At 39.9% G+C, this 15,483-nt stretch overlaps 1 protein-coding gene across 4 annotated transcripts in view; it reads left to right on the top strand.

Moving 5' to 3' along the window:
* The window catches only part of ALG9 (ALG9 alpha-1,2-mannosyltransferase), a 96,235-nt gene extending 88,146 nt beyond the window's left edge, over positions 1 to 8,089 (top strand). For 2 of the 4 annotated variants that reach the window (XM_059069479.2, XM_059069473.2), the window contains exons 15-16: positions 4,359 to 4,477; positions 4,767 to 8,089. In XM_059069479.2, the coding sequence (XP_058925462.1) occupies positions 4,359 to 4,477; positions 4,767 to 4,804 (157 nt within the window). In that variant the 3' untranslated portion in view covers positions 4,805 to 8,089. Of the gene's footprint in view, positions 1 to 4,358; positions 4,525 to 4,766 lie in introns of all 4 variants that reach the window. The other 2 variants (XM_067038922.1, XM_059069475.2) reach the window with 2 other exon arrangements.
* The last annotated feature ends 7,394 nt before the right edge of the window (positions 8,090 to 15,483 follow it).

Genomic DNA, 15,483 nt, shown 5'->3' with positions numbered 1-15,483 from the left:
CTCTCTCTTCTGAATATGTGTATTATCACTTTGAACTTATGTATCAGCTATTTAATATTTAGTGTATGCTACATTATGGTTACATCATTCATACTCTGTTTCTTCCAACTATAGATTATTAGCTCTTTGAGAACAGAGGCTTCAGGGCTAGCACACAAAGCTCTACACATAGTGAGCACATAGCGTTTTTCTGTTTGTTCATTTTAAGGATTTGAGGTTTCCTTTATTTAAAACTTTGTCTACTGGTTTTTAAAAATTATTACAAGTAATATATTTCATGTACTTTTGTATATGTTTGAAATTTTCTATTGTAACAAATGGAAAACAAAGTACGTTGTTTTAAAAAAGCAATATGGTGCAAAGTACAAAATAAAAATCATCTGCTGTATCAGGGACTGCATAATTTTTGTTTTAATTGGTATTGTTAAAATTGCCTTTCCAAATGGCTCTTGCAGGTTTCCACTTTTACTGGCAATATCAGTTTCCTAATTTCTTGCCAGTGTTTGATACTGTCAGACTTTTCAACCTTTGCAAACCTGATTATTGAAAAATTGTATCTAGATTTACATTCCCCAATTACTAGTAAAATTGGACATTATTTCATATGGTTATTGGCCATTTACATTTCTTTTCTCTGTTTATGTCCTTTGTCATTTTTTCCTTTTGAGTTGTTTGTCTTAGTGAATGCAGTAATACTTTATATATTCTAGGTACTCTTCATCTGTTAATTGTATGGTATTTATTTTGTCCCAATCTCTTTTATTTTTTTACCTTTGTTTCAGCTTGCCTTTTGCATTCAACAGTAAAGCATAGCGGCCCTTCTTCCATTTTAGGGAGGTCAGTATTTTGCACGATGATTATGTCCCATGTATAGCCCAAGATAGTTTTCTGAAATGATCTTTTAGAATGAACTCCTTGGCATGACCTATCAGCCTAAAAATAGTCATCACCATTTGCTGTCTTGGCCCAATAGACCCCTTTTGTTGTCATATATTTTAGTTATTTTTAAAATAACTTATAAGAATAATAAAAGCATAGTTTAAAAAACTTCATTTGAAATTTTAATAATAATATAAATGTAGCAACCCCAATCTTTATTCCATATTCTCCTGGTTTTGAATATACATACCTGAAATGGGCACCTCTGAACTCAACTAACTACTCATCAACTGTAATACGTGAACCTGGAATATATACATCTTGAAAATACTGGTTCCAGACTTCAGATACATCTCTAATAGGTTCTAGCTTGTTACTTCTGGTTCTTCCTGCATTTGTATTATCAAAATGCAAAACTTGAAGAATTTTTTGAAACCTTAAATGGCTCGTAATTTTGTTGAAGAGAAGACAACTATCTTCTTTGCTCCATAATTTAAACACTTTCATCTTTAGATTTATAAACATCAATCAAAATGATCAATTTTTTGATTTTTTTATTTCTTTATTATCTGTATCCTTCTAGTCACTTTTATATATTGACCTGCCCTCAGCATTTGTCCACTCATGAACTGTATCAAATAGAATTTGGCACACAGACCCCATAAAAAATAAAAGAATATAGTCATATGCCCTTTTAGCATAACAGGATAGTCCAAGTTCTTGCTGCAAAATATTGCATGATGAAGTCATAGGGGAGCAAAACTTTTCCTTCTACCCTCGAGGTTCTTGTGGTTGGCCTAATAATCAAATTGACGTAAGATAGATTTACAAGAGAAAAACCAATTTAATTTCATATGTACAGGAGCCCCATATAAATAAGAGACCCAAAGACAAGCCTCAGGCAGTTGAGGCTTATATGCCATCCTGAGCTAAGCAACGGGATAGAGGCCTGGGACTTTGGAGGGGAGGAGGGTCATTCACAGGACAGTAAGAAGGGCAGATGTTTTTTCCCTGCCACACAGATAGGTCATTCAGATAAAAAATTATCTCTGGTAATACCTCTCTCTCTGAGCCAGCTTCCCTATCTAGATTCTTTTAGGTAGTTAAGGGGGAGGTAGGAAGTTCTTCCTGTGTCTCTTGGGCCTTATCTTCAGCTCAAAATAATCTGCATGCTAAAAGCTGTATGCTTTGGGGAGGCTCATTCTGAATCCCTCCAAAGTCCTTCCTGTTGGATGACTAACTGAATGAGAACACCTATTTCCTTTTTGTTCTTAGAAATATACTGTTCACTCATCATTTCTTGAGTTAGAAAATTCGTCTAGTATGTGGTCATCTAAAGACTCATAGTCTGAAATTTTGCCTTTATGGTAAATGTTACCATCATCATTAGAGTCTTAAGTGCTGCTATTTGTCTCTTTGCATTCATCTTCTGATTGTGAAATGTCTTCCTCTGTCGATTTCCTTCTCATTGGCATTATGGACAGAAAATTGTAAAATTCTGAACTCTCAGCTGTGCTCAATTAAAGCTAAGTGCAGACTACAAAGATAGTGTCTCCAGTCTTTTGTACCTTATTGAAAGATGATGCATACTTTGCACAGTACAGTGAGAAAATTGAAGGATAATATAATTGAATCACTTTTGCATCATCCTTTTTGGGGATTTCATCACTCTTCCTTTCTCTTATCATTTGTCTTTTTTTTAAAGCATAGTTGTAAATAATCCAAGATGTAGGGGGAAAAAAAGACCCCTAAGATTCAATAATGTAGCTTAAATTTATAAAAGCTTGTGCTGGACCCATATGGTAGTTACAAGATAGAGTGAGTTTTACTCTATTTTTGATAATAAGTATATAATTTCCCTTTGTTGTTTGGAAGATTCTAAGAAGAATAAAATTATGAAATAACAGTCCTCCCAAGTAGTAAGGAATAGTTCCAAAAAGAAAGTAAAATTGGGCCCAATGGACCTAATGTTATACCAAGGACGGAGGTGACCGGAAATACATACTGACTGTATTAGTGAAGCTTTCAGTGTGGAGTCACCTGGGATGGAAATAACGTTTAATTCGGTTTAGCCTTTCTTTACTACACTGGAGCGTGCAGGAGTTTGCTCCAGCTTACAACTTTCTGTTCTGACCTTCCCCTTATCTGTGCCGCACGGACAGAAAGAATAAATTAACTTCTTTTTGACTGAGGTAGCTGCTTCCTCCTCCTGTTCATTTTGTTTGCAGGAGCCCTGCTTTATCTCGTGTGTCTCTCTCCTAAGCCTCTTTTCTCTATCAAAGCCCTTGAGCTGTTAGCTGTTGAAGTGAAGAGCATCTCTGTAGAGCACAGAGCACTGCCAGCATCCCAGTTGGGGAGAGTCTCTGAGAGGTGTGTATGCCAAGCACGATATCATTGTGTGCAGGCATTGCAGGAGTCTGCCAAACTCAGGGGTAGGCTGCCAGCACAAATGCCACGTTGACATGACATTTACAAGCTGAGAGTCTGGAAGAGGACCGGCCGCGGAACACCCTTCAGCTGCCTCATTTAGGTTGGCAGCTTCAGGGCCAGCTTTTGGTTTTTAGACTCAGAAACCATAGTCAAGAAGTAATACTTCGTATAGAATTCAAAACTATCACTGCCTCTTTTTCTAGTAAGTGATGAATCCTGTTAGCCTGTTCCTGGGCTGCAGGATAAACCAGAGTGGTAAGAGTGCAGAACCTGGAATCAAATCTGGATTTGAATGAGGGCTTTATCACCTACTGTGTAACCCTTATCAAGTTACTTAATCTACGTAAGTCTCATTTTCCTATCTATAAAATAGGGATAATATCACTTTCCTCGTAGGGTTATCAGATGGATTAAATAATATCCTTCAAAGTGTAAGCACTTTTCCCAGTGCCTGTTCAATACTAGGTATTCAATAAATGTGAGGTATTTTTCACATTCTTCAGAAACTTGTGAGAAATTCAGGTTTTTAGCTGTTCCTATCTATATTTTAGTAAAAAGTAAAAAGATTCTCTCTTTGACTTAAGAATTGCCAGAACACAGGAAGCCCAGAACACAGTTTTCTCCAGCTCTCTAGGAAAACTTAGAGCCAAAGTCAGGATCATTTGAGCATTTTGACATCTCTACAGTTTCTTAGGTACAGAAACCTTTGAGGTGTTAAGAATTTATTTCTGTAATAGCAGTCCTTTGATTGAATTGGAATTTTTCTATGGCAAATTCTAATGCAAAGTGCAGACCTAGAGCTGTTCTGAAGGATATCCTGTGGCTTAATAGAGAAGGCTATCATTTGGGTGCAGGTAAGAAGGTACCTGGTCTTGATTAAGTCTTTTATCAAGAGGTAGTAGCTAAATAACAGACGTTTCTGTGCTGCTTGTATAAAATATAATCCTCACCATAGCACTTTGTTTATTTCCTTTAATCATTTTCAATACATTAGTAAATTCTCTCAAATGATAAAATTCTGTCTTTTCTTTTTTTCTCTCGTTTTTCAGATCTTCAAAGTTGTTGCGGGCATTCTATGTTCCCTTCCTGTCAGATCAGTATACAGTGTACGCAAACTACACCATCCTCAAACCCCGGAAAGGGAAGCAAATCAGGAAGAAAAGTGGAGGTTAGCACCATGCCTGTGGCCCCAAAGGACAACCATCCTGTTAACTGGTAATTCCACTGACAGGACTCCCTCCAAGTCATCGTTTGTAACATTTGTAATAAAAGCCGTCTGACAAGAATACTGGAATCTGGGCTCTTTGGGCTGGTCAGAGTCAATCACATTCACTTCTTAATGTGCGTCTCTGTTCTGCATGTACACTTTGTGCAGCTAGGTGGAGAAAGGCCCTAAAGTCCGGGTAGAGACATTGCTCCACATCTCATTGTTTTTCTTCTGTTCAATTATTTACTAGACCGGAGAAGAGTAGAACCAACTTTCAGGAAGAATTGAAAATCCCGGGACTGGATGGCTGTGTTGAGCTGTTCTGCACACTCTGGCTTGGCATCCAAGAACTAGCCTCCCATGAGCCGTATGAGCTTCTCCACCAAAGCTCTTTGGCAGCTCGTAGCAGACCTTCTCGTTCCAATCCTAGTGCTGAAAATGAGCACAGCCTAGTTGCCAACCTACATGTCCTTTTCACCTCCAGCAAGACTAAGCTTTTCTAAAGCACGTCACAGGACCAGGACCCTACCCTGGAGGTATCTCAGGAAAAAGGCAACCAGTTGAGGAACTGTGGCTTAATTTCATTACATAAGATGCCTCTTGCTTTCATCTTATTTCCTTTACAACAAACTGTAAAACTCTATGGGTTTGGGTTTTTGTTTGTTTGTTTGTTTTTTAAGTTTTAGCATGCTGTTTCTTGAATTCAAGACTTCCCTGTATAAAGGTATCAACAGACCAGACTATAACTGCACAGGACATACGTGGAGAAAATTAACTCTCTCAGTTGGTAGATTTGGATGACATCACATTTGAAAGTAATTTATTCTGAGGCCATTTCTGAGGAAATTAAGAATCTCCCTTTTTTAAACAACCCTAGTGAAAAAGACCAGTGTATATTCATGGCACCTGTTTTTGAGTATGTCTGTTGCAAAGCGCATCCTGCATGGGGCACCTCTAGTCAAATAGGCAATGCTAAGGACTTAATTAAAACATAAGTATATACTTTACTTTGCTTTTACACACAGTATTTCATAGTTTACAAAGCACTCTCACATTATCTCGTTTGATCCTCACAGTCATGATGTGAGGTAGACAAAGCAAATGGTTTTATCCCCAGTTTACAGATGAAGAAACTGAGACTGTGGGGCAGGGGGTAGGGGGAGGTAAGGTGACTTGCCCAAGGCCACACAGCCAATAAGTAGTAGCGCTAGGACCAGAACCTGGGTTGCCTGACTTCTCATCCCGTGCTCGTCCCTACTCCTGACTTGACTGTGAAAACATTACTTGAAAGAACGATGAGGTTGGCCAGAGACCTAATTGATAACGTAACTTTCTATTTTAAGGAAGAATTTTATCTGTGTTTCTGTGAGTTCTTTGGAGCGTCCAGTCTGCCTGTTGGTTAGGCCATCGTAGCGGTGCTCCGGGATGCAGCCTGGCCTGTGGCAGGAAAGTAGTGCTCATGTTTGGAAGTCAAGCTCCTTTGAAGCCACGCAGGATCCAATACCAGGTCCATTCCTATAGTCAATCTGGGGTCACATTATAGTGCCTTATTTACCTAAGGGTGATTGTGTCTAGTATCTGCAAATAGGGTGCATTCATTTTTCAGAGTTTCCATCTTTCATTTTTCAAAGAGAAGGGATTTTCAGTAGGAACTGATCCCAAGAGAGGAGAAGGGACAAGGGAAGAAATGGCTAGTTACCATAGGAAGAGTCCTCGTTCGGATCCCCTCTAAAGGAATATCTGGGGAGGGGTTGAAGAATTGTGAGTCAGTAGGTCTAGATAGCATAGAACAATGATAACTGGAGAGTGAAGATAAACTGGGGTCCCACTCGCTGCTTTAAAGATTTCTGTATTTAATCTTCAATACTCGATTACTGTTTCCCAAGGCAAATATTGGCACATGTGGTCTGACTATAGGATAGAGAATTTTTAGTGAAATATCTTGCCATACCTGCAGTAATAGTACACTGTCCTTCACAGTGGCTAGAGCTCTCTCTCTTTTTTCTTTTTTTTTTTTTTTTGCCAAGGCGAATGAAGAGGGTACAGTAATGGAGGTCCATGGTGAGTGGCTTTTCTCTAATCAAAGTGGTACAGTACTGATCCATTTTATCATGTTGCATGTTAAAAAAGAAAAAGCCTTCTAAGCAAGAACTTACTGTAATATAGCACACAAAAGGTCATGATTAATCTAGGTATTCCTTGAGAATATCAGTTGCTATCCCTTTTAAAGCCTGATTTCAGTTTGCTCTGTTCTATGAATATCTTTAGTGAGACCACAGTAAATTGCAGAACACTCTGCCAGATTCGTCAGGTAAGGGATATAAAAATGAATGTTTTTTGTTGTGAAGGTGTTTTTCACATGACACATAAACGTGTTAAAACATCTCCACCTCAGCAAGACAGGGAGGTTAGCTTTGCCTGGGAAGAGGGTTTCAAAACACTTGGTGAGAGTAGCATTTCTCCTCCAGAGCATCAGCGTTCAGCACGAGCTGACCGCTGTGCTCACTGTAAGGATAAAGTATCTCAGGTACGTTTTTCTCCACAGATTGTCGACTATCAAGGAATGAATGAAGGTCCACAGCTTATTGGTAATAACCTTTGATTATGGAGCTGAGCGAGGGAGTCGGGTGTATTGGCAATTCCAGGGCGCTCTGATCTCTAGATCTTAAGCAGCCTTGTCTGAACCCCAGATCTCACGACACTGAGTCCTATTACTGAACCAGCCTGTGTAGTAGCATCTGCTATCAAAGTATACCTGTCAACTCGTCGGTGTCATCTGATAAGAAAGACCACTCATTTTAATCTCTCGAGATTATAACAGAAGAGTGAAGCTACACTCTTTATTACTGAATTCAAGTTTAGAAACTGATTCTCTGTTTTAAATCAAGGCGGTTCTTGATCCCAACCATTTCTTTGGGTCATTTTTTCTAGTTTGGAGTTCTGGGAAAGAACCTTCAAAACCCCATGTAGTTCTGCAGCATTAGATCCAGATTGACCATTTGGGCAAAGCACCAATGGAAATCCTTTATTGTGTTTTGCATTTTGTGGAATTTATTAAAATAAGAATTCACCGTGATTGTGCTGTCTTCTGGCCAGTGTTGGGCAGCTCTGCTTTAAATTTGGTGAATTTTATTTTCTCTGAAGAGCAAAAAGAGGCACAGTTTAATCTTTGCCTCCATAGGCATAATAAGCTCATGTATTAATTCATTCTTAGGCTCCTACATTAAATGCCTTGGGTACACAGATAAATGGACATGTGCTCAGCTGTAATTTTTCTGCAACAGAAAGATCCGACTTCCATATGGCATTGTTGGATTTCAGAGGCTCTCTGGTGTTTTGATAAATCTAAACGAATGTTGCCTTTAATTTTTCCAGTATATAATCTATTTACCGTGAGATTCATGCTGCAAGTGAAATCAGGAAGCACCGCAGTGTTGAAACAAGAGTATTGTTCAATTCATTTGTCTTCCTGATCCTTGTACTTTATTTCACATGTCAGTGTTTACATTACATACTTGTATTTTCTGTGAAAGAAAAAGTTAAATAAATCTTGGCAGTTTGTTTTTCCTTTTATTAAGTTGATATTTTCTCTTTTGCTTTTAGCTTTTAAATCTTTGGTGGAGATTGGAACCTGAAGGAGCTCAACTCCTTCCATCACCCCCACTTCCATCCTTCAGTGTATAGACCTGCCCTCTGTAGACCAAATAGCCCAGAATGTTTATTCTGAAAACTCTGGGTCTAAGCCATTGGAAAACCCTGTGAGGGTTAGTTTAATTTTGTGGAAAAACCAAGCACAGTGGGAAGTACTCAGTGTGTCAACATTGTGCCTAAAAGAGAGTTTCTGGGTCCATGTTACGTTTTTGGATTAAGAATCTCTGGGCTTTGAGAGTCTTAATAGTCATAGAAATGTGATCTAGTAATATCTAACATTTAAGTAATTTTCCACTTTGTCAGGGGTTGTCAGTAGCAATAAAACTTTTTTTGTGAATGAATTTCTACCATCATTCCTGTATCTTGCACCTTATAGCCAATAACTTCTAGTAGCCATCTGGTTTAGTACCACCGGTTACCAGTTTTCTTTCCATAGGACCCAAAATGCCTGGGAAACTTGGTTTGATTATTTCTTCCAAGTTGTTTTAGAGAAGGATATTTTATTAATATAATCCCAGAAGGGAGAGAAGTCCACAGCCCTAATGAATTTCTTTTCCCCTCCTAGAAGGTCATCCTTCTCCCTGTTTATTTCTCTTACTTTTAGGGCCAGCTTGAGTCTCCCTCTCTTTTATGAAGTGTTTCTAGACTTCAGACCCCTGTGATTACTTCCTGAACCCTCTTGAGTACCTAGTGTCTTTACTAATGACATAGAACCTTAACACGCAACCCTTGCAAACCTGTCTCTCAAGAACATTGTTGGCACGTCTGGGGGCAAAGACCATGTCACACTTCAAGAACCTGCAACAAAAATACAGCTGTTGGGGCTTCCCTGGTGGCTCAGTGGTTGAGAATCCACCTGCCGATGCAGGGGACACGGGTTCGTGCCCCGGTCCGGAAGGATCCCACATGCCGCGGAGCGGCTGGGCCCGTGAGCCATGGCCGCTGAGCCTGCGCGTCGGGAGCCTGTGCTCTGCAACGGGAGAGGCCACAGCAGTGAGAGGCCCGTGTACCACACACACACACACACACACACACACACACACACAGCTGTTGCTTTCAATTTGGTCGATTTTAGGCCACAGAAAATAGAGCAAGTCATGAGCCCTATAGTAACTCAAAGGGCAATTTGGAAGATGTGAATGAGGCTAAATGCTATGTATCTTTTAGGAATTCTGAAGGACACATGCTTTCACACAAAAGAGGATTCCTCAGAATACCTTCGAAAAAGATTGTGTACCTTTACTGAATATTTTTATTATTACTTGGTTTTGGAGGGTCAGACAGCCCACAACACCTTCTGAATGAATTTGGAGCAGAAAGCCTCTCCTTCAGGTGTGAGATGCCCTGCTAGGAAAAGGAAGTCTAACTGCAAGATGACTTCGTAGTGATACGTTCAAATTCAATAATATCAAGTAGTAAGTGGTTTTTTGCGGCTGAAAGCTGTTTTGGCTCTCTTCAGCCCTGGAGTTCACCACAGACCTGGCACTGAAACAAATTATAACCAACAGGTTTGATACATGAGAGACATTCAGATAAGGGATGTGAGAATACAGAATTGTAGTGAGACGACAGGTAGACTGGGAACTCCTGTTGTAGCTCCTGAGAATAAACAGCTCGTGATTAAATTAACAATTGGGTTAAATAGCATACCTAAGTATGAGCATTTCTTTAAAATATTTAAGGAAATCTTGAGGTATCTTTATAAAATACTTCAAGGTAGTAGGGGTTTTTGGTTTGTTTTTGCTTCTAGTTTCTGAGCTGCATCTTCTGCCTTGACATGGCTAGAGATAAGAGTGTAAAGGGTGACTCTTGATGGCCCTATCAGCCAAAAGATTGTGTGAGATAAAAGTAACTTCTTCTGACAAGGGTTTTTTGCCGACCACAACCATGGATTCCAGCCATTTACTGCCTTAGGAGGATTATCTTTGACTTTTATTTGCCTGCAGAATCAGTATTTGGCAACTGGTACCATTGGCCTGTAATTTGCCATTTTAACCCTCGAATTCCAAGTTGCCAAATGAGAAGGGTATGGTTTCTGGTCTGTTTGCTAGGCTGCTTCAGCATCATCATACTCAATGCTGGAGAAGATGTGACCCACAGAGCAGTGATTCTCAACTGGAGCTCCACGAAAGTATCACCTGGGGACCCTTTGAAAATTGCCCCTGTCTGCTTGGACCCACCCCCTTCCTCCCAGGGAATTCTGAGTTAGTGGCCCAAGATGGGCCTAGTGATCGTTACTTTTTTTTGTTTTTTTTAAACTCCTTAGGTGATTTTTCTAATTACCCACTGCTATTGATATTAGAGACTGGAAAACAAACAATCACAGGAAAGATCAAAGATGATTCAGTCAGCAAAATGTTTGGTGTCTTTTCCAGTTACAACCCCTGCTAACCCAGGCCTCTTACCCTCCCCAGACCCTTTTCTCTGCTTTTTCTGCCCTATCAAACCTTACCTGTCCCATCTCTCATTCTTTCTGGGCCCCGCTTTGTGGGAAACAATTAACTAATGTGGTACTGAAGTACACTAATGGATGTTAATAATTTACTCTAGTTCCTTTCTCATTGATCCTCTCATCTCAGTACATTTGAATGATAACAATTTGGAAAAAAGGAATGACTATTTTTGGCAATTTCAGACCCATTCAAGTGCCATTTAATTTATTTATTATATGGGAGGAGAGAGTTTGAGCTGGCAGATCCAACCTGCCCCAAGACTGCCTGGCCTTTTTCAAACCCTATTGGCCTCCTCAGATTAAGGACCTGTGGCTGTCTTGAATCGGACAATGAAAAAACAATGTGTGTGGGTATTAAGCCCTCCTGCTCAGGGCACACTGAGGGAGGCTGCTTTGTCGATCTTACATACTTATCTGTTTGTTTGAGACAAGTACGGTGAAGACTTCCCCTTTGTTATTCAGACACTGGTCTTCGGAGCTTCTCTGGAACTGCTGCTACCCCCCCCCGCCACCCCCCCACCCCCCCTACCCCCCACCGCAGACATGAGAGGAGCAAAGGTTAATCTCATTTTGAGAGAAACGACCTGATATGTGTTCACTCAACCAGCAAGAAAACACCATGTATCATTCAGGAATTGGTCTCGCTCCTTGTCTCCCTATTAACAATATGTCTGTAAGCCTCCCTGGTATTTCCTATATATAATATGTTCCCATTTTTTCTTGCCTGTGAAATATTTGTGAAGTTACGTAGAAAAGGAGGCTGGCATTACAGTGCTACATTTATAAAAGAATCTTGTGAATTAAAAAAAAAACTCAGCCCCTTCCCCTTTCCTTGGGCTTTTTTCTATAATTGTGTTCCCAGAGTCTGTGATATTCTAAAAAATAGAACTCAGAGTTTAAATTTGTTGCCATGCTTTTGGGGTTTTGTTTTTGTTTTACTCCCGAGTATCAGTTTCTGAAAACTCGAGGCAGCCTTGTCTGCAGTGCCCCAGTGTCCAGCAGAGGGCAGCCTGTTCTCACTAAAAATTTCAGCTCTCCTTTTCCTCCAGGAATCTAATTAGTTCCACTATTTGCTGTATCCTTGGTGTCAAAATTCCAGTGCAAATTGAAATATCTGAGTTGCATTTCTTTAGAATCTGTATACTTTAGAATTACACTCCTATATTTCTATAATTACAGAATTTTCCAGGAGAAAAAACCGTGACCATAATTTGTGACAGCTAACAGTGATTCCTTGGTTGGTAAATGATCCACAGGTCAATTCTTCCCAGTTAATTTTACCTCTGTTGACATGACCTTCATGGTATTCATAGGTAGTAAAAGATATGTGTTTGGTTGAGAGGGGGAAGCAGCAACTTTTAGGGGTAATTGCCAGCCATTTACTCATTTTCAAGTTTCCAGACATGAGCAAAGCAGTCTTAACTTTTCCTCTGCTAACTTATTGATATCAAAGGCAACTCAAAGGCTATATGATTGTTCAGGGTTCTCCCCTCCATCAGATGCCAACACATTATCTACAGCTCAAATATCTACAGTAGCTCAATTTAAGGTAGAAGGGGCTGAGCCCCTGTAAAGTAAATGGTCTGAGAATACGTATTCTTCGATTTCTCCTCATGTGTAGGTCATGGGGTGAAAAGCAAACATTTGCAGAAGGAAGCAGAATTTGCATTTAAACGTATAGGGTATCCACTTAGGCAGATTTAGGCCTTTAGAGACAAGTTCAGCTCTTTGATAAAGAAGGAAGATTTCCTTTCTTTATCCCATTTCTGAACTCAATCTTAGAACTATCTGGGGAATAGATTGAGGTTTGGGGTTTTTGTCATTTGGGGGGGTTTCTTGTTTTCCTTTTATGTTTTTTTTTCACCCTCTAGATCATCAGATTTGCTCTGTGCAGAAATAATACGAGTAATAGCTAACACTTATTAAGCATTTACTATATGTCAAGAAGGTTTCAAGTTGCTTTTTTTCCTCACATTATCCTCACAACAACCTTGTGAGCTCGGTAACTATTATCCTCTTTTTAAAGATGGGGAAACTGATACCCAGAGATATTAAATGTCTTGCCCAAGATCACCTGGGTAGAAAGTTGCAGACCTGGGATTTAAACCCAAACAGTCTGTCTGGCTCCAGACCCTCTCTCGTAACCATGATGGTACACCTCCTATTTCATGACCTCCTGTTTGGGTATTGTGCTCGGGTGTCTGGAATGGCTAGATGGGCAGAGATAAGAACAGGGTTTAGTCACAGTCATGTCACTTTTTCAACGACCTTCTTATTCTACCTTCCATAATCAGAGCTCAGAGCTTGTCCTAGTAAGACAGAGCGTTCAGTCTTTGTAGGGGCTTTTCTTTTCTTTCTTTTTTAAAAATATTTTAAATTTTATATTGGCGTATAGTTGATTCACAATGCTGTGTTAGTTTCAGGTGTACAGCAAAGTGAATCAGTTATACATATACATCCATTCTTTTTCAGATTCTTTTCCAATAGCGGTTATTACAGAGTATTGAGTAGAATTCCCTGTGCTATACAGTAGGTCCTTGTTGATTATCTATTTTATATAGAGTAGTGTGTATCTGTTAATTCCAAATTCCTAATCTATCCCTCCCCCCACCTTTCCACTTTGGTAACCATAAGTTTGTTTCTGAAGTCTGTGAGTCTGTTTCTGTGTTGTATGTCTATTGCCATACCATCCTGAATATGCCCACTCTCATCTGTAGGGCATTTTCTAGAACACTGTGAGCCCTCAGCTAATTTTAATTTCAACACAGTTAGATCAGAAAGGGAGCTGACTTCCTGAAGTCCTAGAAGTCAGTGGAAATTCTGGTTTCTGATTACAGTTCCAGCTGAATCTCTGCTGCGATGTGAATGGTGTGTCCAGGGGTCTTGGCACTGCTTCTTTCTTACTCCTGTGACCTTTTTCCTAACCGTTCTGTTGGGCAGATCAGATATAAAAGGGGGGGGGGCTTCCTTGGTGGTCCAGTGGTTAAGAATCTGCCTTCCAGTGCAGGGGATGCAGGTTTGATCCCTGGTCAAGGAACTAAGATCCCACATGCTGCAGGGCAACTAAGCCTGTGCGCCACTGCTACTGAGCCTGCACGCTCTAGAGCCTGTGTGCCACAACTAGAGAGAAGCCCGTGTGCCACAACAAAGATCCCGCATACCGCAACTAAGACCCGACGCAGCCAAATAAATAAAAAAATATTTTATTTTAAATGGGAAAGAATACCGTCTTTAGGGGACACCACAGGGAAAAGCTTTTAGGGGACCTGGAATATTTAAGTAATCCCTGCTTTTGCTAAATCAAACCTCTGTCTAATTAGGGTCTGGGGACAGTATGCCCTGATGCTGGAAGCTACTTACATTGGCTGGGTGTAGTACAATACATGGTGATGAAGGCTTACAAAAATAAGGGAGAAGGGAATCTGGACTCTACCCCATGGACAGAGCAGGGCTAGATAGGGAATAGCTGGCAGGAGGGGACTATTAATACGTCTATGGATGTCACAGGGGAAACCAACCAGGGGGAGGCAGAGTGCAGTCTACAGTGTGGTAACCAAGAGCCAGAAGTTGTGTTTGTTTGAATATGTGATCGTTTTTATGGTTCAATATTCAAAAAGCTTAAATGCAATGTGATATTCCGGATTGGGTCCTGAAACAGAAAAAAAGACATTAGTGGAAAATGGATGAAATTTGAGTAAAATCTGGAGTTTAGTAAATAGTAAAAACCAAACAAACAAAAGGATAAATGGAAAAATTAAAAAATCTCCCATTTCTGTTTCCCAGATGGCCATAATCAACCAATGTGATTAGTCATGTGTGTTCATCTAGAGATTTTTTTAATGCTTATACAAGCACATGTATGTGCATTGTTTTATACAAATAGTAAAATACTATATACATTGTTCTGGCACTTGCTTTTTTTTAAATCTTAAGATATTTTGATATTAACTATTTAGGAGTAATCTATTAATTCTGAACATTTTCAGTTTAAATTACACTGTGTACCACAATTTCAATAACACTGTGTACCTTGCTTTTTCACTTAACACTGTAACAAAGGTTTTTTGTTGGGCTGTGTATAGCATCTGGCAAAATAACCAGGGGTCTGTCCTAAGAATGTTAGGGCCCATAATAGGACTCAGGGGCCTAAGACTTTTGAGAAAGGTCACCATGTCTGCTTGACCTCCAGATCTGTTGTATCTTAAATCTACCCTTGTGGTCAGGGGAAGTACTGACTGCTGTTCTTCGGGAATTGGGGGCCAACAGACCTTGAACTTAGGTCTCCAGGTGTTCTCTTTATATGTTTGGTGTGGGCACCAGATTCAGTGATTCAGTGAGCCCCTGGAAATCAAAAACATAACTGCTAACAGTTGTGTCCTGCCTACCATTTACAAGATACTTTACAGTATGGATCTTATTCCTCGCAACAACCCCAAGAGAGAAGTAAGGTAAGATTTGTCCCTATCTTCCCAATGAGAAAGCCTTCTGGAAGGCCTTGAGTCAGGTCTTCTGACTCTAAATCATGTAGATTTCATCATCCTTTCACATTGGTCCTGTTTGTTGCCAAAGCTTAGTTGATTGGAATGTTTTCTTTCCTGCTTCTGTTTCCTCAGTAGATGATAACTGTTAATGGCTAATATCTGAGGGCTTACTCTTGTCAGGTACTAGTCTAAGCACTCTATGTGAATTATTTAATCTTAACCACATGCGGTAAGCTTTACAGCCCCACTCTACAGATGAAGAAACCAAGATTCAGAGAGGATAAGTTATTTGCCCAAAGTCACACATTAGTAACTGGTAGAGCTGGGATGTGCATCTAGGTCTTCCTGATTTCACTGTATACTCTCATAACCACTGTATAGAC

This window comes from Kogia breviceps, chromosome 7, assembly GCF_026419965.1.
Source record: "Kogia breviceps isolate mKogBre1 chromosome 7, mKogBre1 haplotype 1, whole genome shotgun sequence".
NCBI lineage: Eukaryota > Metazoa > Chordata > Mammalia > Artiodactyla > Physeteridae > Kogia > Kogia breviceps.
The sequence above is the reverse complement of the archived record's forward strand: the minus strand, read 5'-3'. Positions and strand labels throughout refer to the sequence as shown.